Raw genomic sequence first — 22,407 nt, 5'->3', positions numbered from 1 at the left:
CTGTCCCCTAGACTACCACTCCACTAATACAGCTCTTATCTGTCTTACTGGATCTTACTCATCCCTGCCTGTGGCAGAGGGATTGGAACTAGATGATCTTTAAGGTCCCTTCCAACTCTAACTATTCTATGATTCTATGATTTGGTTTGCTCTCTGGGCTGCAAGGGCACACTGCCGACTCATATTGCCTACTGTCACCGGCACGTCTGGATCCCTTTCTGCAGAACTGCTCTCAAGCCACTCTCTCCCAACTCATCCCCATAATAATTATGCCCTGCATTATTCCTTTGTATGTGCAGAATCTGGCATTTTGACTTGTTAAATTTCATCCCATTAATCATAGCTCAATGCTCCAATCTATCTAGATCCTTCTGCATGGACTCTTGTCTCTCAAGAAAGTCAACAGCACCTCCCAGTCTGGTATCATCAGCAAACTTGGTAACGGTGCTTTCAACTCCTGCATCCAGGTCATTGGTAAACTGGCCATAGAATTGAACCCTGAGGGGTACTGCTGGTGACTGGTCCCCAGCCAGATGTAGCCCCATTTACTGCAACCCTTTGAGTCCTGCTATCCAGCCAGTTCTTCACCTAGTGCACAGTGAGCCTGCTCATCCCACAGTTGGACGACTTGTCTAGAAGGATGCTGTGAGGGACAGTATCAAAAGCCTTACTAAAACCAGAAAAACTACCTCCACCACCTTCATCCCTTCATCCACTAGACCTTATCATAGGAGGATATCAAATTAGTTAAATAGGCCTTTCCCTTTGTGAACCCATATTGAGTGTGCCTGATGACTGCATTAGTCTTTAAATGCATTTCAGTAGTACTCAGTATAATCTTCTCCATGATTTTTCCAGGACCTGAGGTTAGACTAACAGGTCTGTAGTCTCTGGGTCTTCCCTCACACCCCTTTGGCAGATCAGAATAGTATCGGCTGCCTTCCAGTTAGCAGGGACCTCCCCAGACTCCCAAGACCTTTGGCAGACGATTGAGGGGGGTCCTGCCATAACATTTGCTAGCTTCTTCAGTACTCAAACAACCTGTATCAACAGTCTTTTTATCTCACTCTGGTTATGATCTTACCCACAGCTTAGTTAAATAGGTTCCCTTCTAACACTTTTCTAGATGGGAAAAAAATGAGACCAGATGAAAAAAATCCCTAGTCTTTGGGAGCATTTGTAGTGACAAAACCCAGACAGATCTTTAAAAAATCAGCTAGCAGCTCTGTTGCTGAAAGCTGTCATACTGCTAACTTTAAAATGCTTGGATAGTTACTATGTTACATCCCTCCTGGTTTCATTAGCTACTAATGGAACACAAAATATTTCATTGCTGCTATAAGATGTGAGTGAATCATAGTGCTTGTTTCAAAATATGATACGAAAATGACTTAAGTGTTCCATCTTGTATAGTGGATTTTAATTTGTGTATTCGTGTCCAAGCTTCACCACTAAAAGTGTTTATTTTGTTCCTGGTGTATTTAAATTATTCTTTTTGTTATTCTTACTCTCTCTTGACCAAATACTGATGCTTAGCAATTTTTTGCTTTTGCTTGTTGACCATTTTTACTCTTTGCTATCAGTTTCCTCATTTCATCTTCTGTCACTTTCCTTTTTAACCAAACTGGATATGTAATCCTCTTTTTTTAGAGTTGTAGATCTCAGGCGATTTGGCTGAAGCATTCCTAAACATCTCTTTTTAACTTCCACAATTTTCTCCCAGACAGACCGAGTTTGTGAAAGTGGTCTTTTTCAAACCTAGATTATTGATTTAGACTGCGCAGATTTGTGCAGATATGAAATTAGATCATGGTTATTTGCATCTAGGTAACCAGTTCTCATTTTTCCAGCTCAGTAAGCAATTTATTTGTACTTGCATGAATGAGCTCTAATATGAACTGCCTTTGCTGAACGATGTATGGTGCCCAACAGGTTTTTGACTGCATTGAACAAAGCAGGCGTTTGGGCCGGGGGGGGTGTACAGGAAAAGTAGCGGAACATATTTTTCCTATTTCATGTTTTAATTACACAGGGCCAGAAAGGTCAGGAAGGAGAGGATGGACCCACAGGATCTCCAGGAAAACCAGGGGTAGAAGATGTGCAGAAAAAAGATCATGGAGCTCCTGGATCTCCAGGGAAACTTGGACAATATGTTCAGCCTGTGAGTATTTTCTGTCTATTGAAAGAATGCATGTATTTTAGAAAGGGTAATTGTCATTCATCACATATGCATAAAGGGTGAAACTCCACAGCCTCACACACAGTCATCAGTTATACTTCTACAAGATAGGGTTTAGCCCCACCAAGTCAACTCAGGAGTGTCATATCTGCTTTGCACATGTGTCAATTGCTATACAAGGGCCTGATGAGAGGCAATCATCAGAAAGCACAAGGCAAACAGCTGATGTGCCAACATACTAACGTTCTTAGACCAGTAATTCCACAAACTCTTCGGGCAACCTTTACAGTGCTGCACCACCTTCCCAGCTGTTGCTTGGACACGTTCTAAGCTGCTGGGCTTCAGAAATCACATGCCTCCTTCAGTGGCTTCTGTGTAACCTGGCTGTTTCACATTTAATATCCGCCTGAACCACCAGCACAAGACATGTCCAATTAAACAGGGGTACAAAACAGATCACACTGTGACATAGTATTTGTTACAGTTCTGGTTTGTTATTTTGTCACTGCACGACACATCAAGCAGTAGTTAATTGCTTTTCTCTTTTGTTGCTTCTTGGCTACAATGTTTTATTAACCTATCTAACAAAGATGTTTTATTTTAGGGCATTACTGGTAAAAATGGGTTACCCATAAATACTCTTTTATACTTTTTTTTTTTAACTGAAGAAAAAAAACACAACATTTTTTTGTCAGAGACTCGGCTACGCTGAAGATTAAGCAGCAAAGTGCTTTCTCTGTGTCCTCTCTTTAGAAGCCAGCTCTGGTGCTCTGGTTGAATTCCTCAGGTTCCCAAGAGAGAAGGACCCAGGTTTCTAAGAGAAATTTATGATTTCCCAGTTGCAAAGAAAGTAAGAGGTATGGCATGCCATAAGCAGCTGTACAAGGAGTCCAGCTCTGGTGAGGTTGGCTTCTTTTTGCAGAGAGGAACTTAAAAAATAGGACATACTCAGACTCAGACCTCTTCCAGAGCAAAGCAAAGTGCTTCATTGACCCTTCACAGGCACATGCTGCCATGTTGCCTACTCCTAACCTCAGCTGTTACTAACTTTCCAGATGTGCCTCTCACCCCTCAACTCTTGTGCAGTAATTCAACTGCACCTTCTGCTTCTCCCTTCCTGCTTTCCTTTCTCTGCATTCCTCTATTTTACCCACTTCTGTCACATTTGCTGTCATATTCCTGTATTGTTCCTTCCTCCCTTCTGCAGGTGACTCCCGACCATAGGTCAGTTCACCATGAGCTGCTGACAGATTGCGCATGCGTACTCCGGGGTGAAGTATTGCACAGCAGCGCACACCATAACAATCCCCTAGCTGTCCTATTCCATGAGTGTCTCAGCTGCTGTTGTGTATCTGCCCTCTGTTGATGCTTTACTACCTGGTTTCTTTTCGTTACTCGTTACCTGTTGCTGCCACTTTGTGCATCTTTCCCTTCCCTAAGACCTTCCCACCCAGAGGCTGTCGTCATTACCATGCCTGCTCCTTCATTGTATACTGCCACGCGCCACTGCTGTGAGCTTCCTGTCCGTTCCTGTCCCCCTGCAAGGGAACCTCAAATTAAACCGGTATGTTTTAAGATACTAAAAAAAAATAATCCAGCAGTCATCCATGGGATGAATTATTCAACTCCTGCATGAGTGCTGCCTGCATACATTGCTGTATTCAGAGAAATGTAGCTGATTTTGAAATTTTTAGCCAAAACTCAGTTTATGTGTCATTAGGGTGTTTGTGGACGAGAGGTTTACATTTTCTGTATTAACAGAAGTCTGACTACTTTCAAGCAGAACATTTTCAAAGAAAACTGTATGAAACCAAAATAATGGGGAAATGTCTTATAGGAAATTCTTCAAATGTAATTCAAATGCTTGAAAAGCAATTTTTTTTGTCCTTGTAAACAAGCTCTTGCCAAACAAATATATTTCCTATCATAAACATTTGGCTATATCTTGTGAAATGAACTATTGTCCTGCATTTTTTGTAGATACTCTTTTGTCCTTGTGCACCTGGGTTCCAGCCTTGCATATACCTATGCAACTTTACTATTGGATTGATGTGGCTTCACTCAGCAATAAAATTAGTATGCACTAGGTTTATATATTTACATGGGCCATGTGTTTGCCACTTTTCTATAAACATGATACCAGTTACTCTACAGGAAAAATAACAAGATGAGAAAAAAACCTTTTAGTCTTACAGATACATTTTTCTCCATAAGTCGTCTATATAACCCACCTTTAAAATTAGTACTGCCCTAAAACTTGAGCAGTAGAGTCCATAATCACAGCTGTCCAGATTCCTAAAATGCCATTAGGGAAAAACAGAATGTATTTGCCTTCTGAATTTTTTTCCAGTGTCCTAACTGAGTTCATAAATAGCACCACTTTATAATAGCACTGACTTTAAGGCTGGAGGGAGTTATTTCTAGCCAATGATCAAGCCTTCTTAGAAAGAGCACGTGCGCGTTACTTGTAGATAAGATGAACATACATAGAAATGTTATTTGGGATTAATTTGACTGGTGATGTTTAGGGTGGAAAATGGGGTGAAATGCTTTGTAGTACCACATATTCCGTCAGATGTGTGTTCTCAGGAAGCATCCTACTTGGTAGGAACGGAATACATTCAGATGGATCAAGGCAAAAAGGATTTCAGTAGAAGGTGGGAAGAGGCTAATGCCAATGGTATGATTTGGTGCATTCAGGGCAGCCGTTTGCAGCAGTGTGTTACAAATGTATCTCAATATTCTCTGTTGACTATCACTTCTGTATGAAACTAAAAGTAGATTTCTTCCAAGTATCCATTTTCTCAGAGTTTGAAAGTTGTTAGTGTAGAGGCAGAATACTAGCCTGGAATTTACCTGTTGTAAGCGTATCCAGCAACTTTGGAATAAATTAAGACTTTCTTACCTCTTAGATAAGTAAATGGCTAAGAGACAGAAAACTTGAAGAGGGCTTTTCAGACAGCTGTCACTATTTGTTCTAGTGTAAAATTATAGTTTTCAAAATATTTGTCATCACTGCTGTGTCATCAGTTGGCATCCTATCAAATGCAGCCCACCAAGTGTTTCCATCCCTATCCCCCAAGCAGGTTTCACTGCCACTTTGTTGTGGGCAGAGTGGATGTGGCGAGACACACATTTTGTGCACTGCCAACTGCCTAGAGGTGTAAGTCCCATATCTCCTCCCACTGCACAAACTAAGAGAATCTAGCACCCTTACGTCCAGCCTCTGCTGCTAAGTTTACAGCCTGTAACCTGCGTAAAAGATAATGTCTAATTAAAAAAAATTATTTCCTTTTAGGGTAAAAATGGACTTCAGGGGTTGCCAGGACTGAAAGGAAAAGCAGGCCTAAAAGGTGAAAAGGTATGTGTCCTGTTAATAACCAACAATCAATCAGATACCATTTACGCTTGGACAGGTGTTAATTTGGTACACTCTGAGAGAAAAACATAGTAATAGGGAATCACAGGAAGAATTTAAACATCCTGCTGTTCACCCACGAATCTGCATGAAAGGCAGCCATAACAGAATCGTAAGGATTTTTCAAGAATATGAATAAACCTCAGCAGTAGAAAAATTTGTGCTTTCACAGAAGAGCTAAGGAAGATATATTTAACACTTAATAAGGAAAAGCCAGATGTTATATATATATAACTGCTCTGTGCACCTTACTCCACTGGCTAAGTGATTTAACAGAGGCAGTATAATCATATTACCCTTGTGAAATGAACAACATTGAAATAAGAGCTAAACCATCTGAAGTAAAAACTTGTATAGCTTCTGAACTAAAGTGAGATTAATCTGTCATTATAGCATGTTGTACACAACATTGGCCTTCAGCCATTTACTCCAAGTGCCAAATTAATAATTCATTTCATCTGTTTACCAAAACAATTCGTGCTTCATAAATCCACAAACATAACCCGTATAAAGCTCATATATTCAGATGCAATTTGAAAGGTTCCAGAATCATTTCATAGGTAAAATTAGTCTCCAGTACAGGTATCAGGTCATGAGACTGCACGGCACCCCCCCATCCCTCTGTCCAGCTAAACAGTTGTAATGGAAAGATATGTTGGGCAAAGAGTTATCATAAGCTGAAGAGAAGCGAAGGCAGTTAGGAAGCTGTCACGACCTGATCGACAGGCTACCCTGGGAAGTGTGAGAGGTCGTGTAAAGCTCGAGATCCCTTCGGAGTAAATTAAGGCAAAAGGACACTAAACGACCGATGTGCCAGTCAATTAACCCAGAGGGAGAGGGGGGAAGGGAAAATCACCCGCCATAATCTTAAAGCAGTACTCCAATTCTGTAACATTTAACTTCACAATGTAACTAGTCAAATTTTACAACATATGTACATCAGAAGGGAAATATTCAGAGAGGAAAAGGGAAAGAAGAAGAGGAAAAAAGAGAGAAATCACCACCCTTGGATCCAGCAACGTCTCACAGGTTTCGTTGGGGGTGGGGGCCCTCAAATTCGAGTCCCTCAAGCTTCATTTCTGAAACCTCTGAGCAGTCGCAGATCAGCAAAGGGTGGTTTGATGGAATTCTTGAGCCAGGAGTCTCATTCTCTCTCCACTTTGTCTCTCCATTCCTCCCCACTCTTCACCCTATCCCCAACCCTGGACTGCACTGACAGAGTTTAGCAACAGGAACCAGAAGAGTCTAGACTGCAGGGAAAAAAAATAATAAGTAAATTGCAGATTAAGGACTGTGGTATTGGTGGAGGACTTTGACAGGGTGCTACTTACATCTCCATTGGCGCTAAAACCTGCAGCATGAATCACAGAATCCCAGACCACTCTTTGGGCATAGCCATCTAGGCAGTTTTTTACCCAGCAAAGAGTACACCCATCCAAGCCATGAGCAGCCATGGCTGTGGGAAACCGTGTCAAAGGCTGTCCAGGTAAACAACATCCACAGCTTATCCCTCACCCACTAAGCAGGTCACCTTGTCCTAGAAGGAGGTCTGGTTTGTTAAGCAGGACCCGCCTTTCATGAACCCATGCTGACAGGGCCTGATCACCTGGTTGTCCTGCATGTGCCCCGTAATGACACTTAGGATGATTTGTTCCACAACCTTCCCAGGCACCAAGGTCAGATTGACAGGCCTGTAGTTCCCCAGATCCTCCTTCCGGCCCTTCTTGTGGATGGGCGTCACATTTGCCAACCTCCAGTCAACTGGGACCTCTCTGGTTAGCCGGGACTGCCAATAAATGATGGAGGGTGGTTTGGCAAGCACTTCCGCCAGCTCCCTCAGTACCGTCAGGTCGATCCCATCTGGTCCCATATACTTGCATATGTCTAGGTGCTAAAGCAGGTCACTCACTATTTCCCCATGGATTATGGGGGCTTCATTCTACTTTAACTGGACCCATGCCTTCAAAGCAAACAAGAAAACACTGCTCTGATCCTCTTTTACACATGTGAACAATTTTTAAATTATTAGTTGTCCAGAAAATTATTTCATTATCCCAATCAATGTGATTTCCTAGGACCTGTTATGTTGGTAGGGTGAGCAAAGCTTAAAGAATTGATCTGTGCACACACACAAAAAATTCAAATCAGTTATGGGCCCTAAAGACAGTCAGCACTTTTTCAGCATAATAAGATTTAAATTTGAGTAATTTGAGGAACAGCAGCAGGATCCACCTGCCTGTTTCTGGTTCTTCTAATTGAAAATGGAAAGCTGAGAATTAATGGGGTGCTAGAGATCAGTGGAGAGTGGGGAGCTGGCTCTCAGTTTTTCACTGTGGTCCTTGGTCAGTGCAGAGATATAGCCATGAGGTGCTCCTTGGCAATGCATACAATTAGGCTGACTGTGATCCAAGTGTGAGAGCTGGGGTTTTTTTCTCCCTTGCAGTACACACAAAGTGGAAGAAAACAAGCAAAAACCACTGACAGGCACTAATGTAATAATCACTGAAAAAAACGCAAAGGATATGTTAAAATGAATGAAGACTATCTGTAAATGAACATGCTGGCAGACAGTGAAAATAGCCCCAAATTAATTAAACATGTTTCTGTGAATATGACAGAAGTATCACTATAGGAACCATTTGACAAAGCCACAGGGAACAACAAAATGAATTAATATATTTATCTAATGAATTCTCAAGCATAAAGAACAAGTGACCAAAGGGCAGGTAAAATTCAGTGTTTCTCTCTATGTGACTGAATATATGAAGTTAGAGAACATAAATAAAATGCTCATAAGCGCAGATAACAAATTGTCAGGTTAGAAGGTAAAGCATAGATCAGTAGAGGCTGGCTAACAGTGTCAGTTATGTCTCTGTGACTTCTACCCGTTTAAGAAAGCTCAGTGCAACCAGTCTGGTTTCTGTCCCCCTGGTGCACAGTGGGAAGGAGGTCACGCCTTGCAGCTCTGCAGCGTCAGGATGGATGGGTAGGAATCTGTGCTACATGAAAGCATTGGTAGGGGGAAGGCTGATCTTTTCAGACCCAATGGTGAGAGAAGCTCTGGGATATATGCAATTGCACGACTCTTTCTTCCCCTCTAAATGTACATCTGTCCTGAAACCAGGATCATCACTTGGCTGCAGTGACCATGGGATGGTGGAGTTCAGAATCCTGAGTGGAAGAAGCAGGGCAAAAAGTACAATTACAACACTGGACTTCAGGAGAGCTAACTTTGACCTCTTCAAAGACCTGCTTGGAGGAATCCCATGGGCTAAGGCTCTAGAAGGAAGGGGAGTGCAAGAGAGCTGATTAATATTTAAGCACCACTTCCTCCAAGCTCAAGATTGGTGCATCCATAGGAGCAAGTAATCAGGCAAAGGGGGCAGGAAACCTGCACGGATGAGCAAGGAGCTTCTGAAAAAACTCAGATGGAAGAAGGAAGCTTACAGAATGTGCAAAAAGGGTCTGGCCACTTGGAAGTAGCATAGGAGCATTATCAGAGTATGCAGAGATGCAACAAGGAAGGCTATGGCCCCCTTGGAATTAAACATGGCAAGGGATGTCAAGGACAATAAGAAGGGCTTCTTAAAGTACATCAGTAGAAAAAGGAAGAGCAGGGAAAATGTGGGCCCGCTGCTGAATGAGGTGGGTGCCCTGGTGATGGAGGATGCAGAGAAGGTGGAGTTACTGATTGCCGCCTTTGCTTCAGTCTTTACTGCTAAGGCCGGCCCCAAGAACCCCTGGAGGTAAGAGAGAGAGCCTGGAGAAAGGAAGGCTTTCCCTTGGTTGAGGAGGATTGCATCATGCTCAGTGCTGCAGAGGAAGGCGAAAAACCATGGGGACCTTCCAAGCACAGGCTGTTTTGCACAAGCAAGAGTCCCTTGGGAAATGGAGCCAGAGAAGAAGAGCAGAGCTCCCTTGATTGAGGAGGATCAGGTTAGAGAGCATTTAGGCAAACTCAGTACCCACTGTCTTAGGAGAAAAGGCTGAGAGACCTGGGTCTGCTTAGTCTGGGGAAGAGAAGACTGAGAGGGGATCTTATCTACGCTTATAAATATCTAAAGCTTCAAGAGGATGGGGCCGGACTCTTTTCAGTGGTGCGCAGCAACAGGACAAGGGGCAATGGGCACAAACTGGAACAAAAGAAATTCCGTCTCAACATGAGGAAAAACTCCTTTATTCTGAGGGTAACAGAGCACTGGAACAGGCTGCCCAGAGGCATTGTGGAGCCTTCTTCTCTGGAGACATTCAAAACCCACTTGGATGCATTCCTGTCCAACCTGCTCTAGCTGAACCTGCTTTGGCAGGGGGGTTGGACTGGATGATTTCTGATCCCCTTCCAGCCCTGACCATTCTGTGATTCTGTGATATAGGAAGAATGTCCAAAATGCACATTGAGGAAGTCCTTAGGATCGTGAACTGTGGTTATTGAATGCCAAAGGCAAGAAATGTAAGACAGCCAGGGAGGGAGAGGACAGCACTATATTTTCTCCTGTCATTCCCTCTGTCAGATGTATCAGGTAAAAAGCAAATGGCATCAATCACTTTTAGAGTTATACAAGACTTCAAAAAATGAAATTAAATGAGCATTTTCATTTGATGAAAAGAGCGTGCATATTAAGCAATCATAATGTTTTGGTCTGCCAGTTATTTATGATCCTATTGGTGCCGTTTTAGGAGAAGCAGAGGCACATCCTTCTCCCAAAAGGTTTTGAAACACAAAGACCAAATCCTGCTTAGTGAATTCTCCAGAAAAGGGCACATAGACAATTGAGAATGAAAAGATACATTATAAAAGACTTCCAACTTAAAATCAAAAAAGTTGAAGCAGAACCTCAACTCTTGATTGAAAAATACTGGAGTCGAGCAGAAAATTTAGTAAGTCATAAATATCTTAAGCAGAAACAGTTCAAGCTAACCTCAACAAAATGTCAGAGATGATGTAAGAAAGTCAAAGAAGATGACATGTTAGTAATTATGAGACAAAATGACACAGTTCTGAACAGGGCCTTTCATTGTGTTGGCAGTAGATAAAGGTCAACACATAGAAGAATAATCATGACATGGTGGTATTGGAAAAAGCATTACAGATGGTAGCAATAAAATGAAGAAATTTACTTATTGAGTAGCATGGTGTGACCACACTTCCTACTTGTTCATTTATTGGGGGGGGAGGGGGGGGCATATAATGTACCCTAAAAATGCAAGATGCACAGTAAAACATTATTCTGACAAGAAATAAATACTGTCTAACACTGTTAATGCTGCTTGTACATTTGCAAATTCATTGCGCAAGTCAGAAAGGGAAAAGTCCTTTCTTCCTTTGCCATTGCAGAGATCATGTTTCTTGAGAGCTTGTCTTGGAAATTAACAAAGTTCAGCTCTGGTCATAGCATCTAAGCAGACACTTCTGTTGTTTCGTGTGACTAGAAATCCACATATTGCAGCTAGTGCTGAAAAATCCTCTTCTGAGTTTATATGATGAAATCCTTGCTGATTTATCTTCATTCCTGGTTTTTAGGGTGATCCTGGTGAGGGATTGCCAGGACCCCCTGGACCACCAGGACCTGCAGGACCATCTGCTCCTTCCAGAGGATTTGTGAGTATTGGGGGTTCTCTGTCAATGAGCTTGGCTTGCCATACAGGAATACAGAACTAAATAGGAGGTTTTCTCTGAGGAAGTAGACTGACTGCCACAGAAATAATCATGTTTTCTAAAACACTCATGCAGAAATGCAAATAAGTGTCTGGCGAAAGTGTGCGAGTACTGTAATCCACATAAACACCCAGTATTCACATTTTAAAAAGCCAGTCGATGTGTGTAGTCTCCTGTGCAAAAGCAATAATATATGGGAGAACAAGAGACAAAAATTTCCTCAAAAAGGCATTCTAAACCTGAATTATTCATTTCTTCCCCTACTGAACACAGAAATGATTTGACAGTCACTTACGTTTGCTGTCATTAAATACTGTAACACATACCAGAGTGGTGACAAGTGTTCATATTTTGAATACTCAGTACTCAGGCAATGTTAAAGAATATGTTTCAGACACATCTCTCTTCTGTAATGGGACCTTTCCCACTGTTTTCATGAGGATACATGTGTATGCAGCTGAAGAAGGATTCTGGCCTGAATTTTCAGTTCAAGGTGTGGGAGCTGATTTTACACATAGATACAACTCACCACTGACGCCAGTGGAAGTCCTGTGGTGGACTTTTAAACAAAACTATCACTGAGTATTGTGAGTATTTAACAAGATAGTTTGCAACATATTCCAGTGACCAAAATGGATTATATGCTCCCCTGATCTAGGGTGTGCTAAATTATACCAGTCTGTTTCTGTAGCATAAAAATAGAGTAACGGGGTCATGAAGGACTGCACTATTTAGCCTCCATTGATGCTGACTTCAAAAGACCAGCAAGGCAGCTCCAGATCACTAGGACAAGGTGGTCCAGTCCAACAGCATTTCTCACCCAAAGGTCATGTCTCTAAATGTAGCAGTGAGCACCAGGTCCTGCATCGTCTTTACTTTCTTGTTGTCTGTCATAGCAAGTTTCAAGGCCTTTTACTCTGCAGTGAAGTGAAAGAAGTCTCAGTGCAGCCAGGGAATGCATCCCTGGTTCCTGGGCTTTTGAAACATTACCTTTGGTACCATTGTAACTGATTCAGGTACTAGTTTTTTGCGTACTTTGGGCTGTAGTTTACAAATCACACATAGCTATGAAACTCCTCAAGGACTTGCAATGGGAATCTGTACTTAATTTACTTTTATACAAGTTGACATTATTTCATTTTAAATATAGTGGAACTCACACATGTAAAAAAGTCATATTTCAACTGCCAAGTTTGTTTGTTGCATATCTTGGTTTATTACTTTTAATTTTTAAAATTATGAGTTCTATAAAATTTTCATAGCAAGTTCTATAATTTAAAAAAAAAAAAAACTGGATAAGTGTACTTCATTTGCCTTTGCTATATATAATATGCAGAAAAATCATGGCAAACTTTCCACAAAAATACTTTTTTTTTCTTTAGAGGCTTAAAAAGATTCTTTGACAATATGTATACTGACTGTAATTTGCACTGTAGGTTCATAGGAAGATGGTTTGAAGTGAAGAAGCTTGAATCTATTAAATTGTCTTATAGATGAGTAAAATAGATTACAATACTAAAACCAAACTGTTTTTCTAACAAAATATATTTGAAAATGTCTTAGTATATTAATTTCCCTTTATATAATGTCTCTTTGGATTCCAGTTGTAGGAATCTCAGAATTTGGCTTTTTAACTAAGAGGCGTATTCTTGGACACAGTGGCTAGTATTTAGGTATGCATTTTAGGATATTCTTAATGTTGACAGGTATCTTTCCAAAGTTAAAATTTGTCTGAGATATTGCTTCATCTTCAGTTCACTTAAACAATCGCACAGTATGCGTGTCCTGCCAGGTTGTTATCACTGTACTCATAGAGCATCTGCACATAGATATAGAGCTGAGTGTCTACAAAATAGATGCTATGAAACACCAATAACATGACTTAATTTTTTTTGTTGTATTACAATTGATTTCACCAGTGACAGTCTGCTGCAAGGATATTGACAATAACTGTATTTGCAGTAACTGGCAAGCGATACTTTCATTTGTCATCTTTAGAAACAATATTTTAAAATGGAATTCTCCTGATTTCAGAATAGACTGGAACCTGAAGAATCGGGTTCTGGACATATTGACAGAGAGACTGAGATTTTAAGGGTGAGTATATAATGATACTTATTTCTCATTAAAGACCGTAGAAGGTCCATTTTCATTGACAGTGGTACAATTTCACAATGCAAATTTTGTACAAGTTTAATTCACTGCACCCAGAAATGCTTTGGAGGGAACACTGGGGGTTTCATTTCAAGATCTAAAAAAGGCCTTAGTGTATGTGAGTGAAGAAGAAGTGTGAGAAAGAAAGAGGACAACAAAGAAGTAACGGCAAGAGGACTTTTTAAAATGACAAAATGCTTTTAATCTGATTCTGAGAAGACAGTAGAGATGAAAGAGATGGGAATGATACTATTCTTTGTGGTTTGTTTGGTGTTTTTTTTTTAATTTGGAGTACCTTCTCTAAAAAATAAGTGTGTCTATATGAAATACTTTACACTGCAACTTCTACTGTTGATCCATTTTGATGGTCTTTTGAACTTCCCCATATCTTTGCCTTTGTGAATAATTGTAACACTGTCGTATCATGCCTGGCTAGGAGACAGGGATGCTTTGGCTTAGTGAAAGTTAATAACACTTTGATGCATGTGTTCCTGACATTCTCTGGGCTGTGTAACATGGGAGACCAGACTTCTGTATTCATGCCAGGTAAACCTGAGTCTTGAGCTATTAACTCACACTTGGCCATTGGTTAAACTTGGGATAGTCAAAGCGGTTGCTGTCTTAGATGTTCACCTCATCCTTCTCCTGGAGGTGTCTGTCTCAGCTTCAGAAAGAGCTTATATGGCTTCTGAATCTACTAAACTACTTAATTTTGCAGACATAATATTCAGGAAAGTCAGCATCAATTTCAGTTCGATTCAATAGGCTGTGCTGTGAAATGCAGCTGACTCGTGAGCTTTCAGCTGTGCTCGGGAGCAGCAGGCTGCAGGAACAGAGCAGAACAAGTGGGATAATGAGTATTGGTTTAACATTTTAGCTTAGTCTGTCACTCTTAGCGTTATGTGTCAACAGCCTCAAGCAAGCTTTGTTTTAGAGACTGAATTGGTGCATTGGTCTTGTGCTTTCCCTTCACAGAGACTTGATATATTTTGAGACAGTACTCAGATGAGCATGGCTCTGGATTAAAAATGGGATGTCTGGCTTGTTTGTCTTGCTCTGCTTCTGAGTTGTTGAGTGGCAAAGGAAACATTTGGAGTGGGGATGTTTTTCTATTTATTTTTTGCTGGACTATTTTTTTCAGAGGAGAGGCTATCTTTCCTATACATCCTGCACATAACAATGTGCCATGTATGGGAAAAATAACATCAATTAAATAGAACTTGCTGCCAGATCTGGAATTATTTTGTGTTTTCTTTTTTTCTTGAGCCACTTCTTCACCCATTGTCTCTAGACAATCAGCCAGATCTCCTTTTACCATGTTCCTGTTGAAAATCCAAGTAGCAAATCTTTAAAATAGGTATTATAGTTGAAAATAATGCGGTTTTCATTCTGCAGAACCAGTCAGATATATAACGAATCAGGTGATACATTACAGTTAAGAACAAATGTTAGGAAAATGAGAAGTCAAGTGGCTGAAGATGAAGAGACTGCTTGGTCCATCTAGATGGAATGAGAGATAATCTTTGATGCAGTCTTTGGGATGGAGCATTTCCATTCTTCAATTAGAAGCTGTTTCATCAATAATACTGCAGCTCTCTGAGGAATGATCTCCTGGGATGCCTGTCTCCTATGAACTCCAGAGTCCTATAGCATTCTGAGGCCTCTGTTTTGCAACACATCTGCTGATATTTTCTATTCTCTCAGACTCATTTCTTCTTCAAGACTTCTCTTCTGTTTCTTTTTTCCTCCAAAGTGCGGAATACCTTATTCGCAAGGTTCTTCAGGAGGGAATTGGCATGTGCCAATTAAAATTAGTTATCTTGCCTAGTTTAGGTGCCCCTAAGATAGACTCTTTAGATGCCCTATGATGTTAACGAGACAGGTGAGTGCTTGGCATAGCTCCCCACAGAAGGTTCTGTTGACTGTACTGAAAATCCAAGATGACCATCTTCCTAACAGAACCCTGTAGATGACCCTAAGTCAGAATTAAAGAGTTCTTGCCTTACAGTGGCATGCTCCAAAATTTCAAACTGTCCATGTTTGCCTGATAATGCAATCAATAACAAGGATGGACTTGCACATGAGAGAGAATATTTGCAAATGTACTATTTCTCCGCAAGTAACATATTTCAATCATTTTACTCAATTTAAATAGATCTGCTCATGTCCACGCAGGATAGATCTTTGGAGCAGAGGCCATTTTTATAGCACTGAGCTGTAGCACTAAGACAGTCAGGTCTTGACGATGAGTACAAATTCTCAGAGCTCCAGCAACACCATGGAGAAAACCTTTGCAATGAGTAGAGAAAAAACTAACCACTTCCCTCTGTTCAGTGATTACTTGATTTCATTATGGTTAAATTTCTTAACATTAGGTTCATCATTGGAATATCTCTAAGGTCTTTACTGGGCTACAGAGAGCTGATACAGAATTTTTTGGGTTTTAATTTCCTGCTTGCTGTTGCGTGCCATGAGCTGACACAATTCAGAGGGCGAGGATGGAGGAGGTCAGTGTGACCCTATGTAAGGAGTGTATCTGTGAAACTAAAATTGGTTCTAAAGGAAGCAGAAGGGGGATGGTAACCCAAGCTGAGAGTTTTATGAGCCTGAACAGTCTGTGTGAGCTTTTTCTGTTCCGTGCGTATACAAATGTACCTGGCTAGGGCCATTTCTAACAATTCTGCTGATTTATCCAGGGTCTTCCTGGGCCACCAGGCCCTCCAGGACTACCTGGTCTTCCAGGAAAGCCAGCACCCAATTCAGGTGTAGGACCTCCGGGGTCACCAGGGGAAGATGGAGCTTCTGGTGAACCAGGCCCTGAAGTGAGTACTCTTTTGTGCACAAACATTAATGTTGTTACTGTCCTACAACACTAAGTTCTAAGACTTACAGTCTGTATTATTCTTAATAATATTGTGGAATATTTTTAACTGAAGAATTTGGATCTTATGCACATTTTTTACAAGAAAAAAAAAAGAACAACAAAATAAATGTCTAGTTAACCAAAGCACGTTACACCACAGCAGGATGTACATTTGGCAGACAGACACTGGTGAATCTGTACCAGAATAAATAAGAAGTATTTTTTTATAGAAGGATGTTTTTACTAATACTGAATAAAGCTAAGGATTATTCTTCCTGTGGTGTTTTCAGGACGATGAAGTTTTCCAAATCACTTACGTAATCTGCAGAGATTTTTTAACATAAATTGAATTTTCCTCTTTCAGGAACTGTCTTCCTTCTTTTTCTACAGCTACATAGAAATACTTATTCCTGTGGACGTGTGAAATACAGTTCTGCTGTAAAAAAGGTTCAAGTGTGACTTACTTGTTAACAAATCCTCAGTAAAGTGTTTTTCATTAAGGAATTTTTTTTTAGCATTGGTCAGCTCTGTGAATCCTCTCTGGAACTATATTTACTAATATAGTTCCTGTATTTCCTATAAACCATCTACCAGTAGCAGCTGTTCTCAGGACTAGATTTGATCTATAAGTTCACATTACCTTCAAAGTGGGTCACCATTGCTATCTCTGACAAGGTGTAATTAACATCTATTAAAGAAGTGTATTGGTGACACATGTTAAAGAGGAGATCTCACTGCATCTCAGCTGTGCTGGGTTTTTTTGAGGATAATCAAGTTGGGAGTTAATAGAAAATCTAAAAAAGTGGGTACAGAAAACTTTAATTGTCTGGCCATCGAGGTGGAAGGCAGCATCCTTTGTGCAGAGAGGAAACACCTGAAAATCTTTAAAATGGGATCCAAGAAGTGTGTGCATGGGAAGCCAATGAAAACCGAGAGCTGAGGATATATGTACCCTGAATTAGCCAGTAGGGAACACTGAGAAGAGCCTGAGTTGTATATATTACAGCTCACTTATATCTGCAAGGAGATACCTCTATCCAATACTTCAGAGCCCTATCCTGAAAACTAGTCCTTTTCTGTCAGAAGCTGGGTCTCATCCGCTCAGGCTACAAGAAAGTGTGAGCATCACAAACTTTTGTTCATCCAAGCTTTAGGTCCTTGCAAGATGGACTGTCCACTCAACACAGATCAGAAATCAGGGTAATTTTTGGACTTCAAAGTTTCAGAGTGTTAACTCTTGGAGTAAGTTGTATCCCTATGAACCTTACTAAATGAAAGCTGTGATAAACAGAGTGCAGAAGATGTAGCTGTACGTGGACTACTGTTTTGTTGAGTTACACGCAGTTTCAGCATTTGCTGCACTCAAGTGCTTTGGCTGTGTTTTGAGTATTTGCTTGCTTATTAACTGAAATGTCCTATTGTTTTACAATTTTGCAGGTGACTGATAAGGCAGTTAGTGATTCTGGCCTGGTAATGAGATGTTTGACTGGGTGAAATAATCTGGTCCCACAGAAGTAGGCTCAAGAAGTAGCATTTGTCATCCAGGCTTTTCTGACATGTTTCAGCAAAGCCTCCTCTGTGTATGCAAAGGAGCTTTGACAATCAGGTTACACCATAATTACCAGTTCTAGTCCAGATCCTTAGAAATGTGTCATTGACTTAAATTTGAAAATAAATACCAAACATTTATTGAATTAGTGTATTCTGAACATTGTGCTTTCTTCTGTTATTCTTTGCTTTCTAGAAATTATCAATGGATTTTTCAATGGTTTTATACAATAACTGCGGTAAGGTTGTGTTCTGCATTCTCAGTGGTTTGTTCTCAGTGCTATTTACAGAGTTAGCCTCTGATCCAAGAACAAGGTGCACTCAGGACACGTTTGTCCTGCAGTTACAGTAGCATAGGTTCTTGTAGACTCCAGGTAATCATGGAAGTAGTCAACAGTGCTCATGCAGCAGCATAGAGCTCAGAGCCTGCCAGCCACAAAATCAACAAGGCTGCCCTGCATTGAACTTTGTGCTGCTACAACAACAATGACAACCTGCAAAGGCTAGTTTAATGCACTGCTGACACATCCTGCAAGGATGCTCCACGTGCCTGGAGTTCCCGTGGTTTCCACCTCATTAAACCTGTCTAAGCTGTAGGACCTCTGTGTCTTCTGTGTTTTGGATTGGTTTGTCATATCCTGATAGCATAAAAGGATAGGTCTGCAGTGCCTTTCCGCCTACATCCTTCTATAGCATGGTTTCCGTGGAAGAAAATCCCAATGAATGGGAAGGAAACAAGTGTCTTGTATAGAAGGTATAGGGAGCAGGACAAAAGGATGTATTGAGAGTGCACTTGCTCCACTAGTTGTTAGGAAACTTGGTATTAACAACCTAAAGCCTATAATAGCAGGAAACTATTTTTCAATTTTTTCTATTCTTAATTAGTCTAATTAAGGAATTAAGGCCTGAAGAGCCCATGGTTTAACTGAAAAGAGCTGTAGGTGGACCATCAGCAGCTCTCCAGTGTCCTGCACAGTGGCCATACTCCCAGCATGCCTCCCTCCTGATCTGCTTATCCTGCCATACACATCCTCATCAGTCCTTCCTGGATGTTTTCTGCATTGATTGCAAAAGAGGAAAATTTTGATGGCCCAGGCCATCAAACTCCTTTACAATATGTCAAGCCCTCCCTCCCTGGCAGAGATAGAAGGAGACGAAGAACTCATCCATGAACACAGACCAGACCAGCACTGCATAGGTTACTGTATTTATCACAGTTCTTGACTCCAGGACAGAGCTCGCTTACTTGTTTTATTTATTTGTTTCTTCATTGTGAGGTTATTATTTCCCTAAAATCGTAAGCTTGGCTGAGATTTCACGAGATCAGTGTCATGAGATTGAGTCCTTTTAATCTGCTTTTTGGATTGTGAAATTTGCTATCTCTGACAAACACATTTTCCTGTCTGTGGGTGTGTTTGTTTGTAACTAAAAAGGCTGGAAACTTGTTACTTCAGTTGAAAGCTGAGATTCTTACTTGACTGCGGGGAGGGTATCCAATGTTGCTAGACTTCCGGTAATGTTTCAAGACTACAACATTTTTGGAGAGTAATAACAAACTTGTTGAAGTGGGTTTTTTTTAAGACATGACATATATCTTTTGCAGTAAGTGCTATGAATACTTCAGACTAAGAGAATGGCAAGTGCTAAAGACCATGGCACTGAAGTGATTTAGGCATGTTCTTCATTGTAACTTTTTTCTTACTTTAAGCATGAACAGAAGTCCTTCTAGAATATAACCAGGAAAAAGGCATAGCTTTATTACATAAATGAATTGCCTGGCCAGCCTTTCCTTGTTTTCAATTAATTAATTACCTTACTTTGGATTTTAATTGTTTGAAGGTAAGCTATTTCTAGCCATATCTAGTCACTGAATGACTGGCTTAAACCTAAAAAAAAAATCACGTCCTCTGGGAGATAGGAAAGTATCAAGTGTTTAAAAAAGTCCTGCAGAGACCTGTAATGAAAATACCTATTTTTGACAACATTTCTCAGAACCACAGTATCCTCAAAGAAATCCATTGGAAAGTCTTGAAAAAAGACAGTTACCCTAACGCTTTATTTGCCGCATTTGACACAGTGCAGTGTTAGATTAAAAGGCATATAATAGCATCTTTTCTATTCAAAATGTACTTTCAACATCCTGACTGTGGTTGTTTCTATATCTGTAGAAGATAAAGTAACTAGAATGGTGTGGGACATTTTGTTAAAATTTATCATAAATTAGCAATGTAAACAGAATTCAAAGAAAATGGAGAAATATTTATTGATTCAACTTCTGTTTTAAAGATGTGTTCCCTGTTGTGCAATCTAGGATTTCACAGGCTATAATATTAAGTACTTGTAGCCAGTCATTTTTCTGATGCAACAGAAATCATTATTGTCCACTTTCAGGATAATTCCTGGGAAACATATCAATTAAAGAAGTAGAAGTTAAATGTTAACCAGAGTATCAAAGTACATTTTCAGAAGAATCAGACCATGACAAGTCTGCAGGCTGCTGAAGGAAAACTCCAGCCATTAACAGTACAGACCCATGCATTCCCACACTTTCAGATGACCTAAGAAACTGTAACCCTCCAAAGATTTATACGCTCTGGATAAATGAAGTGAGAGCTATTGAGAGCAGAAACTTTTGGATGGGAATCCTCGTTCAGTAACACATTGAAATAGTTGTGCAATTAAAGGTCTTTGGTTGGGAATCCTAATTTCAGAAGACTAGCCAACTTGAAGTTGCGTGCAGGCTTAAGTCCTTGCTAATTCAAGAGCTTTGTGATGTAATAGCTCTTCTTTGGAAATATTTGTGTAAAGGCTGCCTTCTGTAGCAGGAAATACCACTTCACTAACTGCTCCACATTGAATCTAATACTGATGTGATATTGATCTGGTTAAATACATATTTTTAAATTGCCTCAAGGCATTGTGTAAGGATATTTTCTATGGTTCTTTTTTTAGAGTAGCTCACAAATACACGACACCCTGAAGCGAATAACAAATCAAGTGTTGCTTGCTAGCTGCACAAAGAGAGACTATTCAAAAGCTGTGAAGGAAATAAGCAATTTTAGAGCAATGACACTTAAAATTACTAAGCAGTATAAGGGAAATAGTCACTAAAGTTTAAAACAATTATTGTTGTTAGCCCAGCCTCTTTTCTAATCCTCCTCTGTCTATGTAATCACAGCAAAATACAATATGAAAATCTTTGAAACATACTGAAAATATTTCTGATCTTTTTAATATTAAAAAGAATCAATTAGTTATTCTATGACATACATCCAAAGGGCAAAAACAGGAGGAAAAAGTAAGGAGAGCAGGGAAAATGAGGCCTTTGTGACCATTCTGAAAACATCAGAGAAAAAGGATGTTTTTTGTCTCCTTCTACAATCATTTATATCCTTTCCCAAAACAGATGAATAAATAAATGGATGAAAGGTTCTCAGAGGGCAGAATGCACACCTGTAAATTTAATTAAAGGCCTAATTTTAAAAACATAGGGCATGCAAATATGTGTGTAACTGTTCCCTTTCTTGCATGTATAGTTGCTGTGGGCTGGACTTCAATACCTGTACTGATTGACTGGTTGACCCTACAAAGCCAGTTTTTCCCAGCCTGGCTGCTCACTCAAATCTGTGCTAAATCATGGATGCAACACAGGAAATTGGCAAACTGGAAGTGAGGCATCACCCAGAAAACCTGGGCCACTTTCTGACTTTGTCAATACCAACATATTCTCAGCTAGCTCTCATCTGACACTAAGATTGCCAAGTGTCAATGGCTGAATTGCATGGGAATTTCAATCCCACTACATCTGTAGTAGTGTTGTCAAAACCTGCTTGGATAGCACCATTATTTTGCACGCTGACATTATATTTACATTATGTTTGTTTGTTACTTTTTATTATTTTGTGATTGTTTGATATAGTTTTCTATTAAAATATATTTAAATAGTTTTGATACAAAGTAAAGCCCTCAGAAGACAAGAAATACAAATGTTGGAACTTAATGGTGTGAAGTGCTACTTGGTGGTACACGTTAGTCTTTCACAATGCTGTATCATCAGTTGGTCCAAAATACTTACATGCATATGCTAGGAAAAGGACTCTCAAGTGGTATCTGCTTTAGATTTACTATTATCTACAGGGTCCTCAAGGTCCTCCTGGTCTTGATGGAGTGGCTGGCCCACCAGGACAGAAGGGAGAAAAGGTAAGTTAAACATCTGTCTTGCTTCTGCTTCAGTGGAATATATTTGTCAGTGCTAGGCTGTAAAAATCATGCATGGTTGTCCCTGCAACACAGTGTTGGCTAGCTTCAGTATTCTTTTAATTGAATCCAGCTGCTAATGGCTTATTAGAACACATCCCAGAAGGCGTATTCAGAAATCCAGAATTCCCTGCTGGGTACAGTCTCCTTTTCTGCAGCATGCAATATTCAAAATGCAATATGAGCTACTTTGTTGTGATTTGCCAGTAAAAAAAAACAGTCATGATTGGACTCATGCTGGTGTGTCTGTAGGGGAAAATAAAGTACTCCAGCTAGTCCAGACTGGCACAGACTGACAGCATGTTCCCTGCAGGAAGTGCCCTCTGTGGCAC

General features: G+C 40.3%; 1 protein-coding gene across 1 annotated transcript in view; it reads left to right on the top strand.

Moving 5' to 3' along the window:
• The window catches only part of COL15A1 (collagen, type XV, alpha 1), a 109,993-nt gene that overhangs the window by 21,433 nt on the left and 66,153 nt on the right, over nucleotides 1-22,407 (top strand). Inside the window, exons 5-10 of the mRNA XM_009895011.1 lie at nucleotides 2,033-2,161; nucleotides 5,478-5,540; nucleotides 11,119-11,196; nucleotides 13,288-13,350; nucleotides 16,104-16,229; nucleotides 21,956-22,018. Of these exons, the coding sequence (XP_009893313.1) occupies nucleotides 2,033-2,161; nucleotides 5,478-5,540; nucleotides 11,119-11,196; nucleotides 13,288-13,350; nucleotides 16,104-16,229; nucleotides 21,956-22,018 (522 nt within the window). The remainder of the gene's footprint in view (nucleotides 1-2,032; nucleotides 2,162-5,477; nucleotides 5,541-11,118; nucleotides 11,197-13,287; nucleotides 13,351-16,103; nucleotides 16,230-21,955; nucleotides 22,019-22,407) is intronic.

This window comes from Charadrius vociferus, unplaced genomic scaffold, assembly GCF_000708025.1.
Source record: "Charadrius vociferus isolate BGI_N301 unplaced genomic scaffold, ASM70802v2 scaffold51, whole genome shotgun sequence".
Lineage (NCBI taxonomy): Eukaryota > Metazoa > Chordata > Aves > Charadriiformes > Charadriidae > Charadrius > Charadrius vociferus.
This window is presented reverse-complemented; position numbering and strand designations above follow the sequence as displayed.